The 14,274-nt window shown below is 48.3% G+C and overlaps 1 protein-coding gene across 12 annotated transcripts in view; it reads left to right on the top strand.

Moving 5' to 3' along the window:
• Positions 1–14,274, top strand: part of ST3GAL3 (ST3 beta-galactoside alpha-2,3-sialyltransferase 3) — a 214,112-nt gene that overhangs the window by 178,630 nt on the left and 21,208 nt on the right. For 10 of the 12 annotated variants that reach the window (XM_061412196.1, XM_061412195.1, XM_061412194.1 and 7 more), the window contains 4 exons: positions 8,752–8,846; positions 12,351–12,414; positions 13,291–13,386; positions 13,684–13,870. In XM_061412196.1, the coding sequence (XP_061268180.1) occupies positions 8,752–8,846; positions 12,351–12,414; positions 13,291–13,386; positions 13,684–13,870 (442 nt within the window). The remainder of the gene's footprint in view (positions 1–8,751; positions 8,847–12,350; positions 12,415–13,290; positions 13,387–13,683; positions 13,871–14,274) is intronic. The other 2 variants (XM_061412201.1, XM_061412200.1) reach the window with 1 other exon arrangement.

Here is a 14,274-nt window from a genome sequence, read left to right as displayed (position 1 = left end):
TGGCGGCCTCAGCAGTCTCTCTCTTGGCCTTGAAGGGAGGGTCACTTCTGGTTCTCTTCCCTCCTGAGCCTTTGTCTGCACTCCCCTTCTCCTCAAATCAACACTTTCCCCATCATGCTCCACGAGCTCACATATACTTGTCTTTCCAGGCTCAGCATCTCCTTCAAGATTTTTCTAAACCCTAAGTTGGTCTGAGGCTTTTATGTTGTTGTTTAGTCACTCACTCATGTCTGACTTTTTTGTGACCCCATGTACTGTAGCCTGCCAGGCTGCTCTGTCCATATTCTTTAGGCAAGAATAATGGAGTGGGTAGTCATTCCCTTCTCCAGGGGATTTTCCTGAGCCAGGGATGGAAGCCAAGTCTCTTTGCACTGCAGGTGGATTCTTTACCGTCTGAGCCACCAGGGAAGCCCCACCCTTCCCTATTCCAAAACACAGAATGTGCAGACTGATTTTCTTATGGTTATTTGTTTGCCTGTGTCTACCATTAGCTCCTGAGGGGAAAGACCAAAGCTAGTTTACCGAAGGTCCCCAGCCAGCGCTGAGCACAGGACTTGCCACCAAGCAGGCAAGCAGCCGTTGGACGGGGCTGCCTGCTCCAGCTGCAGCTCATCCTGCGTAGGGTTGGAGGCTGCCGCTTCGTGCTCGTGTTTGGTTGGTTGGTACCTGCTGTTTGTCTTCCCTGCCTCTTCTTTCAGGATATAGATCCACCTGTCTTGCAGATTCATGACACTTTCTCCTCTAACTCCTACTCTTCTCCGGGACCCATTCAGGTAGGTTAGCAGGAGGAGTGACAGCTGAATGGAAGCTGGACAAATTATTGGCAAAGTGCTCATCTGGCTTGCTTGGACATATACCAGAGTCTGACAGTGCAGGGCTATTTATGGTGGGGCTGCCACAGCAAGATCCCAAATGAGATTGGGTAGATTCTAGAGAATGTGTGTCCCTCTGCTTTGCCCACCCCTTCACTCCCCAGAGCAGGTTCTAGAAAGGAGGATCTCTGGGGTTTGGCTTTTACCTCGTTGTATGACAGTCTCACTCTTTTGGCCTATGGCTGAGTCTGGCAGATTGCTGTGCTGTGGCACCTGGTGTCAGGACCCACTCCTGGGCTCTGCCTTCCTTTTGTCTCCCAGGCTGCTTGGGCTCTTCATCCTTACTGTGAGAAATGGCCAGAAGGCTGGTCACCCAACCCTGTAGGCACAGGTGGAGGGCCGACGCTGTGTGTTGCCTTAATCCAGCAAGCCCACATCTGGAGGCAGCTTTCTCTGCTAGGTTGGTAGGAACTAGGAGGAAGACCCTGCTCTGGGTCTGCTGGTGCCCATAAAGAACCACTTCCCTCCGTGTTAGTGAGACCCAGTTAACTTCCCTGCTAGTCTCTGGGCACAGGCTTGATGTTCCAGGCCTTAGGAAATGGTTTAGGTGGGTGAACCAGGATTGGGGACATTCACTTTCTACACTGCATCTTTGCCACACTTCTGGGCATTAAATGATCTGGGAGAGTCCTTTGTGTGTGTTGCGGGTAGGGGGCTCCTGGGTTGCCCATCCTGGCTGCCTGACTGACCAATGTGCTGAGTTCATCATCCTCTCTCAGTTTATAGGTAGGTGGGCAGGGCACTCACATGTGTCCTGGGGTTCCAGCCTCACTATGAGAGGCACAGGGGGTCAGACCCACCCTTAGCATGTGCCCTCCTAGAGTCCCGAGTCTCCACTCTACTATGCTCTACTGTCCAAGAAGGAAAGACAGATCCCAGTGCAGCTTCCGCCTCCTCATTCCCCTGTTCCTTCTCACGCACTCACACACACCCTCCTGAAACCTGATCTCAAGGCTGCTTCGCGTGCTGGGGTTCTCAGCAGAGCTGGCAGAGCTGGCGGGCTGGGGCCTGTCTGCTGGAGCCTGCCCCACCCTGCCCCACTACCCCCTAGGCTAGGGCAAGCAGGTCAGGCATCCCACAACCCTGCTAGTCTGGCCAGTTATTCTGTATCTCAAGGGCCACCTCCACCCTGGCTGGGCCCCCAGACTGGCACTGGTCTCTGGACAGAAGCCCCAGAACTCTCCTCCAGGTGTAGCATGGGGCTCTGCCCAAACCGCCTGCACAATTAACACACACACACACACACACACACACACGCACGCACGCGCGTGCATACACCACCTTTACCATCACCCCACCCCATTTCCTGTTCTTTATGGCCCCCGGCTCAGTTTCCAGGCCTCCACAGGCACTGAGCCACCTCCTGGGGGCTGAACAAAGCACAGTGGAAATCCTAGTGGAAGAGTACAGGTCTGCCTGGGGGAATGAGGAAGGCTGTCCAGGGAGAGCAGCCTCTGAACCTTAAGATTGAGAAGAGATTTTCCAGGCAAATAGAGAGGATAGGGGATGGGGTAATACAGAGAATGGTGAGGGGGCTACATTTCAGGCAGGGACTGCATGTGTAAATCCATGAAGAACAGCATGTTCAGGGAGCTACAAATGGCACAAGGTTGACAGAACACAACTAGTCTCAGAGGAATAAAATCCATATAGCAGCAGATCAAGGAGTGAATAGGAGATGAGGAAGCTGAGACAGAATATCCACCTCTTTTTCTCGAAGTTTTGCCAGGAAAGGATGGAGAGAGATTGGTAGCGTGGGCGCATGGTCAGGAGAGTTGGAGTTAATTTGTTGTTGTCGTTGTTCAGTCACTAAGTTGTGTCTGACTCTTTGTGACCCCCTGGACTGCAGCACGCCAGGCCTCCCTGTCCCTCACCATCTCCTGAAGTTTGCCCAAGTTCATGTCTATTGAATCTGTGATGCCATCCAACCATCTCATCCTCTGTTGCCCTCTTCTCCTTCTGCCTTCAGTCTTTCCCAGCATCAGGGTCTTTTCCAATGAGTTGGCTCTTTGCATCTGATGACCAAAGTACTGGAGCTTCAGCTTCAGCATCAGTCCTTCCAGTGAATATTCAGGGTTGAGTTCCCTTAGGATTGACTGGTTTGATCTCCTTGCTGTCCAAAGGACTCTCAAGAGTCTCCTCTAGCACCATAATTTGAAAGCAACAATTCTTCAGTGCTCAGCTTTCCTTATAATCCAACTCTCACATCCATATATGACTACTGGAAAGACCATAGCTTTGACTATACGGACCTTTGTCAGCAAAGTGATGTCTTTGCTTTTTAATACACTAGGTTTTTCATAGCCTTCCTTTGAGGAAGCAAGAATCTTCTAATCTCGTGCTACAGTCACCATCTGCAGTGATTTTGGAGTGCAAGAGAAGATAGGTCATTGCTTCTACTCCCCTTCACCCTCATCAAGAGGCTCTTTAGTTTCCCTTCGCTTTCTGCCATTAGAGGTAGTTTTCACATAGGAGAGACCTGAGTTTACTGTATGCTTAGCGGGAAACAGACAGGAGTGGGCTGCATGGTGTGATGGAGAGACCAGCTTTAATGGATCTGAGGTAAGGTAAGAGAGTAAGAAGTGCAAGGAGTTCCTATCTGATAAGCTTGATTTTGTCTCTGAAGTGAGAGAAAAGAAGAGATGTCTGCTTAGCTAAGGCTGAAAAAGGATAGAGTTCATGGAGAGTGAAGAAGATTTGCAGTAGCCACAGAGCGAGTGTGAGGGCTCACCTAAGGCTCAAGTCCATGAATTTGTAGGGGAACAAGTCTGTGTGTGTGTGTTCTAGCAGCACTTTGAGTTTATAAAGGGTAAGAGTGTCAGATTTGATTAATCTTTGATTGGATTTTGCCTTACGAATGAGACAAAAGACAATGGAACAAGAGGGTATAGCATCCTGGCAAGAGAGACTGAAGAGATAAATGGAATTCTAATAAAGAGGGAAATATAACCTGGGAATGAAGAAAGCCTTTTAAACTAAAACTCAAAACCCAGAAGTCATAAGGGAAAAGATTAATAAATTGACTTCATTAAAAGAATCTATTATAAAAAGGAGGGAAAAGGCAAGAAAACACCACAAGCCAAGTGAAAAAATAAATAATCTCAAATTTATTTGCAATTGTATCTCAAATGGCTTATATATATATAAAATATATCAAGAGCTTCAAAAGAGAGAGAGAGAAGATTGTTAGCTAATGCTGTGGTGGTCATCATATTGCCATGTATGTGTATGAAATCAGCATTGCACACCTTAAACTTACACAGTGTTATGTATCATTTATAGTCAATTATATCTTAGTAAAACTGGGACAAATAGAAGAAAAAGACCAGTAATGCTTTGGGAAAATGGGTAAGAGGTACGAACAAAATTCACAGAAAAGGAACTGCAAATGGCCCTTCCATATATGATGGTGTTCAATTCAAAGCATAGTAAAAGGAATACAAATTAAAACCACACTGAGATACTATTTGTCAGACTGGCAAAATTGAAATGTTCAACAGAATACTCTGTTGGGGAGGCTGTGGGGGAAATGATACTGTCATATGTCCTGGTGAAGGGGAGTTTGGCTATGGATCAAAACTGTACATATGCATTTTCCCTTTGATCCAGCAAACCCAACTCCAGGAATCTATTCCAAAGATACACTGGCAAATAAAAAAAAAGATGGATGCATGGTTGTTCATTGTTAGGACTGTTCGTGGTACCTACTCTAAGAAAGACGAGAAACAACCCAGGGAACTGACTGAATAATATATATACATAACCACAATGAGGTATCATCAAGTATATAACTCTTATCTACTGCTGTACATTGATCACCAGAGTATATTGAAAATCAGTGAAAAAAATAAAAAAGTAAAAGTGTATATGTTACAGTTTACTGAATATAGAAGGGCATAGGAATTCACACACATAGGTATTTGCTTATCTCAAAAAAACAATGAAGGAAAAATAAAAAACTAGTAAAAATGAATACTAAATGGGAATAAAGTAACAGGAGTCAGACACAAATAAAAGTTTGATTTCTCTGAATATATCTTGCTTTGTGAATTTAATTCTGGAATTCTATAGTTTTATGTCATCATAAAACAAAATTAAATTAAAATGAGGGATAAGCAAATTCTAAGACACAAAAAGAAACATATGAACCTAACTATGTATTGTTGATGAAGTGAACTCAGCAGGATTATTTCAAAATAATTTTGCAAAAGCAAAATAGTTTATCTGTACTTCTCTAGTGGGATATACCCTAAGCAAAGAGAACTGTAAAGAAACTTTAAATCACTTTTAGTAATGAAAGTGTTAGCAATAATACTTGTGGTATTATCCTGAATCTGCCCTCTGCATTTTGTATATGTATCTATATGTGTAGATGTTAACATATAGATATATACACAAATATTACTATGAACAAGGAAATCAGCTTAAGAGAAAAGATATATAAAATCTAATGGTTTCAACATATCTTTTCATTTGTGTATCCCTGTACATTCTATTAGGGGCATCATTTTTTATTAGGTTACCAGCAGAATGGTTTTTGTTCTATTTACAGAGCAATATTTTCATAATATTATAAGGTGAAAAAAAAGTAGTCTACTGAGCAATCTAAAAAATAATATGGGAAAAGGAAAATCAGTATGGAAATATACCCAAGGTTAATTGTCTCTGTGTTGTAGGATTATGAGTATTTTTACGTGTGTGTGTGTGTGTGTGTGCGTGTGTATGTGTGTGTGTGTGCGCGCGCGCGCGTGCCTATTTGTATCTTTTCCCCAAAATTAACACATATTACAAACAACACCAAAAAAACAGGCTTTCTTTTTTTTTTTTTAGTAACAATTAACATAATGAACACAATTGCACTCATCTCACACGCTAGTAAAGTAATGCTCAAAATTCTCCAAGCCAGGCTTCAGCAATATATGAACTGTGAACTTCCAAATGTTCAAGCTGGTTTTAGAAAAGGCAGAGGAACCAGAGATCAAATTGCCAACATCCGCTGGATCATGGAAAAAGCAAGAGAGTTCCAGAAAAACACTATTTCTGCTTTATTAACTACGCCAAAGCCTTTGACTGTGTGGATCACAATAAACTGTGAGAAATTCTGAAAGAGCTGGGAATGCCAGACCACCTGACCTGCCTCTTGAGAAACCTATATACGGGTCAGGAAGGAACAGTTAGAACTGGACATGGAACAACAGACTGATTCCAAATAGGAAAAGGAGTATGTCAAGGCTGTATATTGTCACCCTGCTTATTTAACTTATATGCCGAGTACATCATGAGAAACGCTGGGCTGGAAGAAGCACAAGCTGGAATCAAGATTGCTGGGAGAAATATCAATAACCTCAGATATGCAGATGACACCACCATTATGGCAGAAAGTGAAGAGGAACTGAAAAGCCTCTTGATGAAGGTGAAAGAGGAGAGTGAAAAAGTTGGCTTAAAGCTCAACATTCAGAAAACGAAGATCATGGCATCCGGTCCCATCACTTCATGGGAAATAGATGGGGAAACAGTGGAAACAGTGTCAGACTTTATTTTGGGGGGCTCCAAAATCACTGCAGATGGTGATTGCAGCCATGAAATTAAAAGACACTTACTCCTTGAAAGGAAAGTTACGACCAACCTAGATAGCATATTGAAAAGCAGAGACATTACTTTGCCAACAAAGGTCGGTCTAGTCAAGGCTATGGTTTTTCCGGTGGTCATGTATGGATGTGAGAGTTGGACTGTGAGGAAAGCTGAGCGCCGAAGAATTGATGCTTTTGAACTATGGTGCTGCAGAAGACTCTTGAGAGTCCCTTGGACTGCAAGGAGATCCAACCAGTCTATCCTAAAGGAAACCAGTCTTGGGTGTTCATTGGAAGGAATGATGCTGAGGCTGAAACTCCAATACTTTGGACACCTCATCCGAAGAGTTGACTCGTTGGAAAAGACCCTGAGGGACTGGGGGCAGGAGGAGAAGGGGACGACAGAGGATGAGATGGGTGGATGGCATCACCGACTCGATGGACGTGAGTTTGGGTGAACTCTGGGAGTTGGTGATGGACAGGGAGGCCTGGAGTGCTGTGATTCATGGGGTCGCAAAAGTTGGACACGACTGAGCGACTGAACTGAACTGAACTAAACATAATGAACTTCCTAATCAGCTGGAAAGATGGGGGGGAAAGGAGAAGACAAAGAAAATAATGTATTGAGATCATTCGGCTAGATCTTAGGAGATTTTGCTAGCATGTAACACCCAATATCCTAGGAAGCAGATAAAATCCTGTCCGTGCCTGACTGAGAAACTGCAAAACTTTTATAAGCTCAAGCCTGACACAGAAGTGCTTGCCCCAGGCTTACCCAGGGACCTTATGGACTCTGGCCAGGATCCTCGGGGCCTCTGGTAAAACATCAAATGTATTGATTCACTTAGACTGTGTGTACCAGGTATGAGAAACATGACTGACTCTTGAACTCAGAAGGGGAGTGAGCTGAGAAGAAAGCCGGTGTGCAGGAATGGCCCTCCTGTGCCGATATGTGTTGACAGCTTCTTCCTGGCAACAAAGAATGGGGAGGGAGCAGCACTGAAACTTTTCTGCCTCTTTCAAGTTCGCTTCAAAATCTCCAATAACCTTAGACCTCCAAGTGATTACTGCTGTGATTCCCCCCGGGCCTGGTGATTGTAACGATGTTAGTGATGATGGGAATGAGAAATGGATGCTGAGGTTTGAGTTTGCTGGGAGGGGTGAGTTCTAACTTCTGGGCCAGGAGAGCCCCTTCCTCCAGTCTTCAGTTTCTCAGTAGAGTGACTCAGGCTGTTACAGAGACAGCCACTGAGGCCTAGGCCTGTACACCTTCATTCTCAGCCAGGAAGGCCCTGAGCAGAGGTCCACACCCAGAAAGTGACCAGGTGCTGGCCATCTCCAGGGCTGCCTTTTCAAGGTCTCAAAATCAGGGTGCTAGGTTCTAGTGGGGCTGTGTTGTCCAAGCATCTCTGAAAAGCTTGGTTTCTCTTGTTCCTCTCACTCTGCCCTCACTTCCTTCTGCACCCCTCTGATGCCATCTCTACCTCCCAGCCTCCCCCCTGCCCTGCCCACTCCCTGGCTTCCCAAAATGTTCCCAAGTTTCTCTCCCAAGCTCAGCATCACTTCATGCTTCCCCCTCTTCCCCTTTTCCCTCCCATCTTTCCTCCAGACCAAAATTCGCCCTCCCTGTAAGCTCCATGTCCCTCCCCCACCTCCCGGGGAGCTTAGCATTCCCTTTGTCCTCCTCTCTGCCAGCAGAATGCTCAGGCGTCTGCTCCTCTGAAGCCTCCCCTCAGCCCTCCTGCCTCTCAGCTGCAGGATACTGCAATTCCTCCCTTCTATCAAACCTCTAGCTCTGGTGGCTGTTCACCTGCTTTGCCCTCTCACCGTGGAGTCTCCTTCCTCCTCACCCTGGGTGGTCCACCTCCCAGAATTCTCTCCCAAATTCTGTCTCTCTGCACTGGCTGTATTCGAGGGGACTTTTCTGCTCACTGGACAGCATCTCATCTCTGAGTTCCCAGCTTGCAGGAACAGCGAGGACAGCCGTGCTTGTGGGATGGCTGCAGGCCGTGGATAACCTGCCAGAGAGCATCCAGCTCAGGGATGTTGATCCCTGCTGAGTGCATCCTGTCTCTCCACTCCGGCAGCTGGCCACATATGGCCTGGCCAGTCCCACTCCTCCAAACCCAGGCTCTGCTGAACAAGGCCTATCAGACCCCACGTAATAACTACCCAATGAGTAGGCTGGGGTCGCCCGGGGGTGCTGGAACATAGAGGCTGGCTTCCAGCAGATCCACAGTCAAGACAGATGCCAGCCAGCACTGCAGCTAGTGCACTCTGGGACCCTCAACAGCCCTGTTGTATTCCAGGTTCTCGAAGCCAGCACCCATGTTCCTGGATGACTCCTTCCGCAAGTGGGCTAGGATCCGGGAATTTGTGCCGCCTTTTGGGATCAAAGGTCAAGGTATGTTGGGGACCCTGCCCCACTCTATATTAACATCTTGTCTCCCAGGTTACCTCCCTGGGCCTCAGGGCAGGGCTGTACCCTCAGCAGTCTCCCTGCTGGGGACCCCCCCCCACAATGCCCTACCTCCCCTCCCTTCTTCCTGTCCTTGCTTGTCTCCTGCTTTTTTAGTGGACTGTTTGCTCAGAGCTTTGCTGGGGCTAGGTACACAGTAGTGGAGTAGACAGATGTGTCCTTCCCCTCACAGAGCTCCACTCTGACGCAGACACTGGTACTTGGGGGGCGGGACAGTAAGGCCTCTGATGAGAGAACACAGTGCCGTGAGACCACCCAAAAGGGGTGCCTGAGACATCCGCACGAGAGGACTAGGTATGAGTGGGGACATCCCAGGGGAAATAGAGGCCTGAGACATCTGCACGAGAGGACTAGGTATGAGTGGGGACATCCCAGGGGAAATAGAGGCCTGAGACATCCGCACAAGAGGACTAGGTATGAGGGGGGACATCCCAGGGGAAATAGAGGCCGTGCCCCATGACTGCCCCCAGACCCCTCCGTCTACCCCTCCTGATGTTCTTCACCTTATGTAGCCTCCCCTCCAGTCCTTCCTTATCCTGTCCAAGGCTAACCTTTCCCTCCGATACTCAGAACTGTCCCCTTCCATTGCCTCAGGAACCTCACCGTGCAGCTCCTGACAAAAGACTTTCGCGTCACTGAGAGTTTAACAGTTCTGTTTACGTGACAGATTTTCTGCCCCTAATTCAGGGCATGGTGGATTTTTGGCTTTACATCGTACATAGAAGGATCAGATCCCAGTTCTGCCTCTCTACTAGCTGTGACCATGGACAAGTTGCTCACATGTTTTTTCATCAGTTACATGGAGAGAATAAGACTGCCATATCAGGTTGTGGTCAGAATTAAATGAGATGACTGTTAAAGGGTGATATCGTTTAGCTAGCAGACTCCAGAATGCCCAAACCTTCTACTCAGCCAACCCGCCCCTCCCTAAAAAGAAGACAGTGGCCAGCAAAAGGATAGTCTTGAACTGGAGCCTTGACCTTCAAAACCTCCAAGGTTGGGTTCAACCCCATGAACTCCTTTTTCATGGGTGCAGGGAGCCAAGCAACCTAACTTTTCTCGTAAACCGTCACTCGAGATTCTGATCCTACTAAGCGATGAAGGGCAGGAAAGGCCAATACAGAGCCCATCATCCAGCGAGAAAATCACCCCATAGTTTATGACCATTCTGCTAAGCTTCCCCTCCTAGAAAACAAAAACCCCGTGCATAGCCTTGGCCTTGGTCAGTTAGCAGCAGTATGCTTTTCCTTACAGGTAGGAAAAGGAGGGCATCTGTGACCTTCCCCAAAGCCCACTGTAAAGTGTGTCTGAAGTCACTTGGTGTAGAACGTCCCTTAAAGGAATGTCACCCTGACCCTCTCTCATTCAACTCCTGGAAAGATTGCCCATGCCAGTTGTCTCCTCTTCCTCACCATTTACTCCTAAAGAATGCCCCCCCCCACCACCACCACTTCAGTGATGCTCAGTGCCCCCTATGAGAGCCCAAGGATACTTTCAGTCCTTAACTTGACCTCTTAGCTGCATCTGACAGGCTTTTCCACTCCATCTTTTAAAGAAATTATAAGGTTAGAGGGTAGGACAAATTGAGAGAGTAACGTGGAAACGTATGCATCGCCATATGTAAAATAGTCAGTGGGAATTTGCTGTGTGTCAGCAGGGAGCTCAGTCTGATGCTCTGTGACAACCTAGAAGGGTGGGATGAAGTGGGAGGGAGGAGGGGGGTTCAGCAGGAAATGGACCTACGTACGCCTCTGGCTGATTCATGGTGACGCATGGCAGAAACCAACACAATATTGTGAAGCAATTATCCTCCAATTAAAAATTAATAAAATTTTTTTTAAAAAGGAAAAAAAATTAAAAGATTGTTGTATTTAATTTTGGAGGCATCCTTTCTTTACATGAAGTATTTCAGGCTTATAAGAAAGCATGAAGACTGATATAATGAGCACCCACATACTCTCTACTCAGTTCAGAAATAACACATGAGATACAGCTCAAGTTCCATGTAGCCTTTCCTACTCCATCCCCCGCCTTCCCCAGGAGACCAGTATCTTGGTTTTGGTGTTATGGCTCCATGCCTGTTTATATATTTCTACAGCCAATTTATATATCCATTAAAAATATGGCATGGTTTTTGCATGTTTTTGAACTTTATCAACAGAATTGCATATGTGTATGTGTCTTTCAAATGGATTTTTTTGCTTATACTCTTCAGATTTATCTGTATTGGTACAAGTTACTCTAGGTCGTTGATTTTGTAACTACTGTATAGCATTCCATATACCACATTTAATCTATTTTCCTTTGGTGAACTTTTAGGTTGCCTCCAACATTTTGCTATTACAAACAGTTCTGCAATGAATGTTCTTGTACATGTTTCCTTAAACAAATGTGTGACTTTTCTGATGCTGTCTACCTAGGGGTAGAGTTGCAAGATGTTTCCCACTGTGGTTGTACCAGCTTACTTTAGGTCTTTATGTACGTTATCTTTTTATCTTCCTAATAATTCTGCACTGCAGGAGTTACCATCTTCATTTGAAAGATGAGGAAACTAGAGCCCAAAGACAGCTAAGTGATTTATCTAAGGTCAAAGAACTCATAAGCAACAGAGCCAGGATTTGAGTCCAAGGCTGATAGCATCATCTGATATACTATAATGCTCTTGTTATACCAAAGTTTGAAAGGAGAGCAGTCGTCATTGCCAGAGCCAGAGAGAGGCCAAGAAGAAGGAGGCCTGAATATGGTCATATGATCTGAGAGCAGAGATGTCACAGAGCCCTTGCTGTGGGTAGCCTGAGTGGAGAGCAGGTGGGCAGATGCCAGGTCACAGGGCTTGAAGATGTAAGGTGGTAGAGACAGCCTGGCAAGAACAGGATTAGGGATTGGCAGTGTTAGAGGGAGGAAGTGAGGGGAAGGTGGTCTCAGAAAATGAGGCCAAGTGGCCTGAGCTGGGACCTGGCTGGGACCACTTGAGCTCTGCACCATTGGTGTCCCCTCCTTTGCTTCCTGGTGTCTGCTTGGTGGGGACACAGAGTCATCGTGTGGTCTCTGTCTTTAACCGGCACTCCCATTCTTGGGGAGACTGATGCCCCAGCTCCCAGGCCAGGCCCACACCTGAGGGTGCATGTCTCTGGGGCCTGACTGCAGAGTTTCCAAAAGCCAGCTGAGACTGCCAAGGAAGGGCCAGGGAAGCCTGAGGAAGGAACTGCATGCGGGTGCCGTCAGGCTTCAGACAGAGGCGTGTGCACACGCCTGTTCTCCCGCCTGCATCTCCTTTCTCAAGGGGAAAGTTAGGCCAGTGTCCCAGCCTTGTGTGCGGAGCTCCCTCCCACATCTTAGCCCCAGGACCACGTACCTTCAGCTCATCAGGAAACATCTCCTGGGAGCCCTTAAGTGACCTCTAACAGTTGCCTCCCTCCCCTTCCACAGACAATCTGATCAAAGCCATCTTGTCTGTCACCAAAGAATACCGCCTGACCCCTGCCTTGGACAGGTAAGCCATTCCCCAGCTTCCTGCCCCTCAGCTGCCTGGCACTTGCAGAAGTACCGAGGCCCAGCTGGCCTTTCCCTTGTCCTGGGCAGATTCTGCAGCACACCCACACATCCACACACACACTGGGGCAGATAAGCAGGTAAGCAGGGCCACTGCACTGAGCTAGCCACCCCGTTGAGCTATAAGCACTTGGCAAGACATGTCAGTCCTCAGGCAGCAGAGGTCTGAGAGTCAGAATGGAATGTACTGGGTGGGATCAACTTAGCAGTGGGACTGAGGGGCTGGGTGGTGGGGCGGCTGAGAGGGCTTAAATCCAAGAGGTAGTGACAGCTCAGAAGCCAATAGACCCTGGATGGATGAAGCCCCAGGGTCAGAGGTGGGAGAAGCAACATGAGTAGGGCTCTCAGGTGGCTGCTGGGTGCAAGGGGGCTTCTGAGTTAGAAAGGAGTACAGCCTTAAGTCCTGGCGCCCCCAGGCTCATTCCTCTGTCCTTGCTTCCCTAGCATACCCCTCAAGCTCAGCCCACTTTTCCCTCTCCCTGGAATGCTGCCCCCAAACTCACTAACCCTTGGGGAGTCTTTAACCCAGAATGCCATCTTACCAGAGCCTCCTTCCTCACCACGCCAGAGTCAGTGCCCAAGCACCTTTCACGCCCACGTTTCCCTGGAGAAGAGTCAGGGAGATCTGAGAGCCCAAGTTGCCCGGCTCTCCGCAGTGTGATTCCAGCCTCTCAAAAATGCTGCTAGAGGCTCACTGTTCTTCCTCGTCCATCCCAGCCTGTGTCTGGCCAAGGGCATGGGGTCAGGGGCCAAAGCAGCAGGGGGAGAGGAGACCTGGTGGCCAGCTCTCCAGAGGTCTCCACCTCTGTCCCCTCAGCCTCAGCTGCCGTCGCTGCATCATCGTGGGCAACGGAGGTGTCCTGGCCAACAAGTCTCTGGGGTCGCGAATTGATGACTATGACATTGTGGTCAGGTGAGCTCCTCAAAGCAGTGCCTCAGTTACCTTCGTGTCCTGGCCCAACCCCCTGATCCCTGAGCCTATTAAAGACTGTCTATCTGGGCCATTGGACTGGAGGTCAGTAGAAGCCTCAAGGATAACCCAGGTTGGAGGGCTTTGGGACAGAAAGCTAGGAGGCTCCATGTGGCCTGGGCTCCCCATCCTCTGCCCCTGGGGTCTTCTGGGGTCATGGTGTCTCCCCAAACACAGGCCTGCAGAGCGCATGCAGTGAGCCCAGGACAGGCTCTGTCTGACTGGGCCTGCTCTCTATAGACTGAACTCAGCACCAGTGAAAGGCTTTGAGAAGGACGTGGGCAGCAAAACCACACTACGCATCACCTACCCCGAGGGCGCCATGCAGCGGCCTGAGCAGTACGAACGCGATTCCCTCTTTGTCCTCGCTGGCTTCAAGTGGCAGGACTTCAAGTGGTTGAAATACATCGTCTACAAGGAGAGAGTGGTGAGCTCCCTGCGCCCAGGCTCCTCCCCTTCTAGCTCCGGCCCTGCCCAGCTTCCACGTCAGCCCCTTCCCCTGACCCGTGCAAAGAACAATAGGAACCTTTCAGGAGAAGCGGTAAGGACCAGATGCAGTCAAGGGGCAGAGAGGCCAGGAGATGCCAGGGTCGCGGCCCAGACTCCTGGAGCTGATGTGCCTGCCGTCTGCTGCCTGCCTGCAGAGACTCAGGCTCTGGTTCTTCCTCGGCCTTCTCTAAGCCAGACCCCAGGTGCCGCCTCAGCAGCCCCTGTGGGCCCTCCCCTGGCATTCACTGAGAGCTCTCACCTGGCTAGCCCCAGCCTTACTGCTGATCTCCACAACTCCCTGCCTTAGCTTTGTACTTGTCCCACCTCCCTCCCCCCCAGTTC

Source organism: Bos javanicus, chromosome 3, assembly GCF_032452875.1.
Source record: "Bos javanicus breed banteng chromosome 3, ARS-OSU_banteng_1.0, whole genome shotgun sequence".
Classification (NCBI taxonomy): domain Eukaryota; kingdom Metazoa; phylum Chordata; class Mammalia; order Artiodactyla; family Bovidae; genus Bos; species Bos javanicus.
The sequence above is the reverse complement of the archived record's forward strand: the minus strand, read 5'-3'. Positions and strand labels throughout refer to the sequence as shown.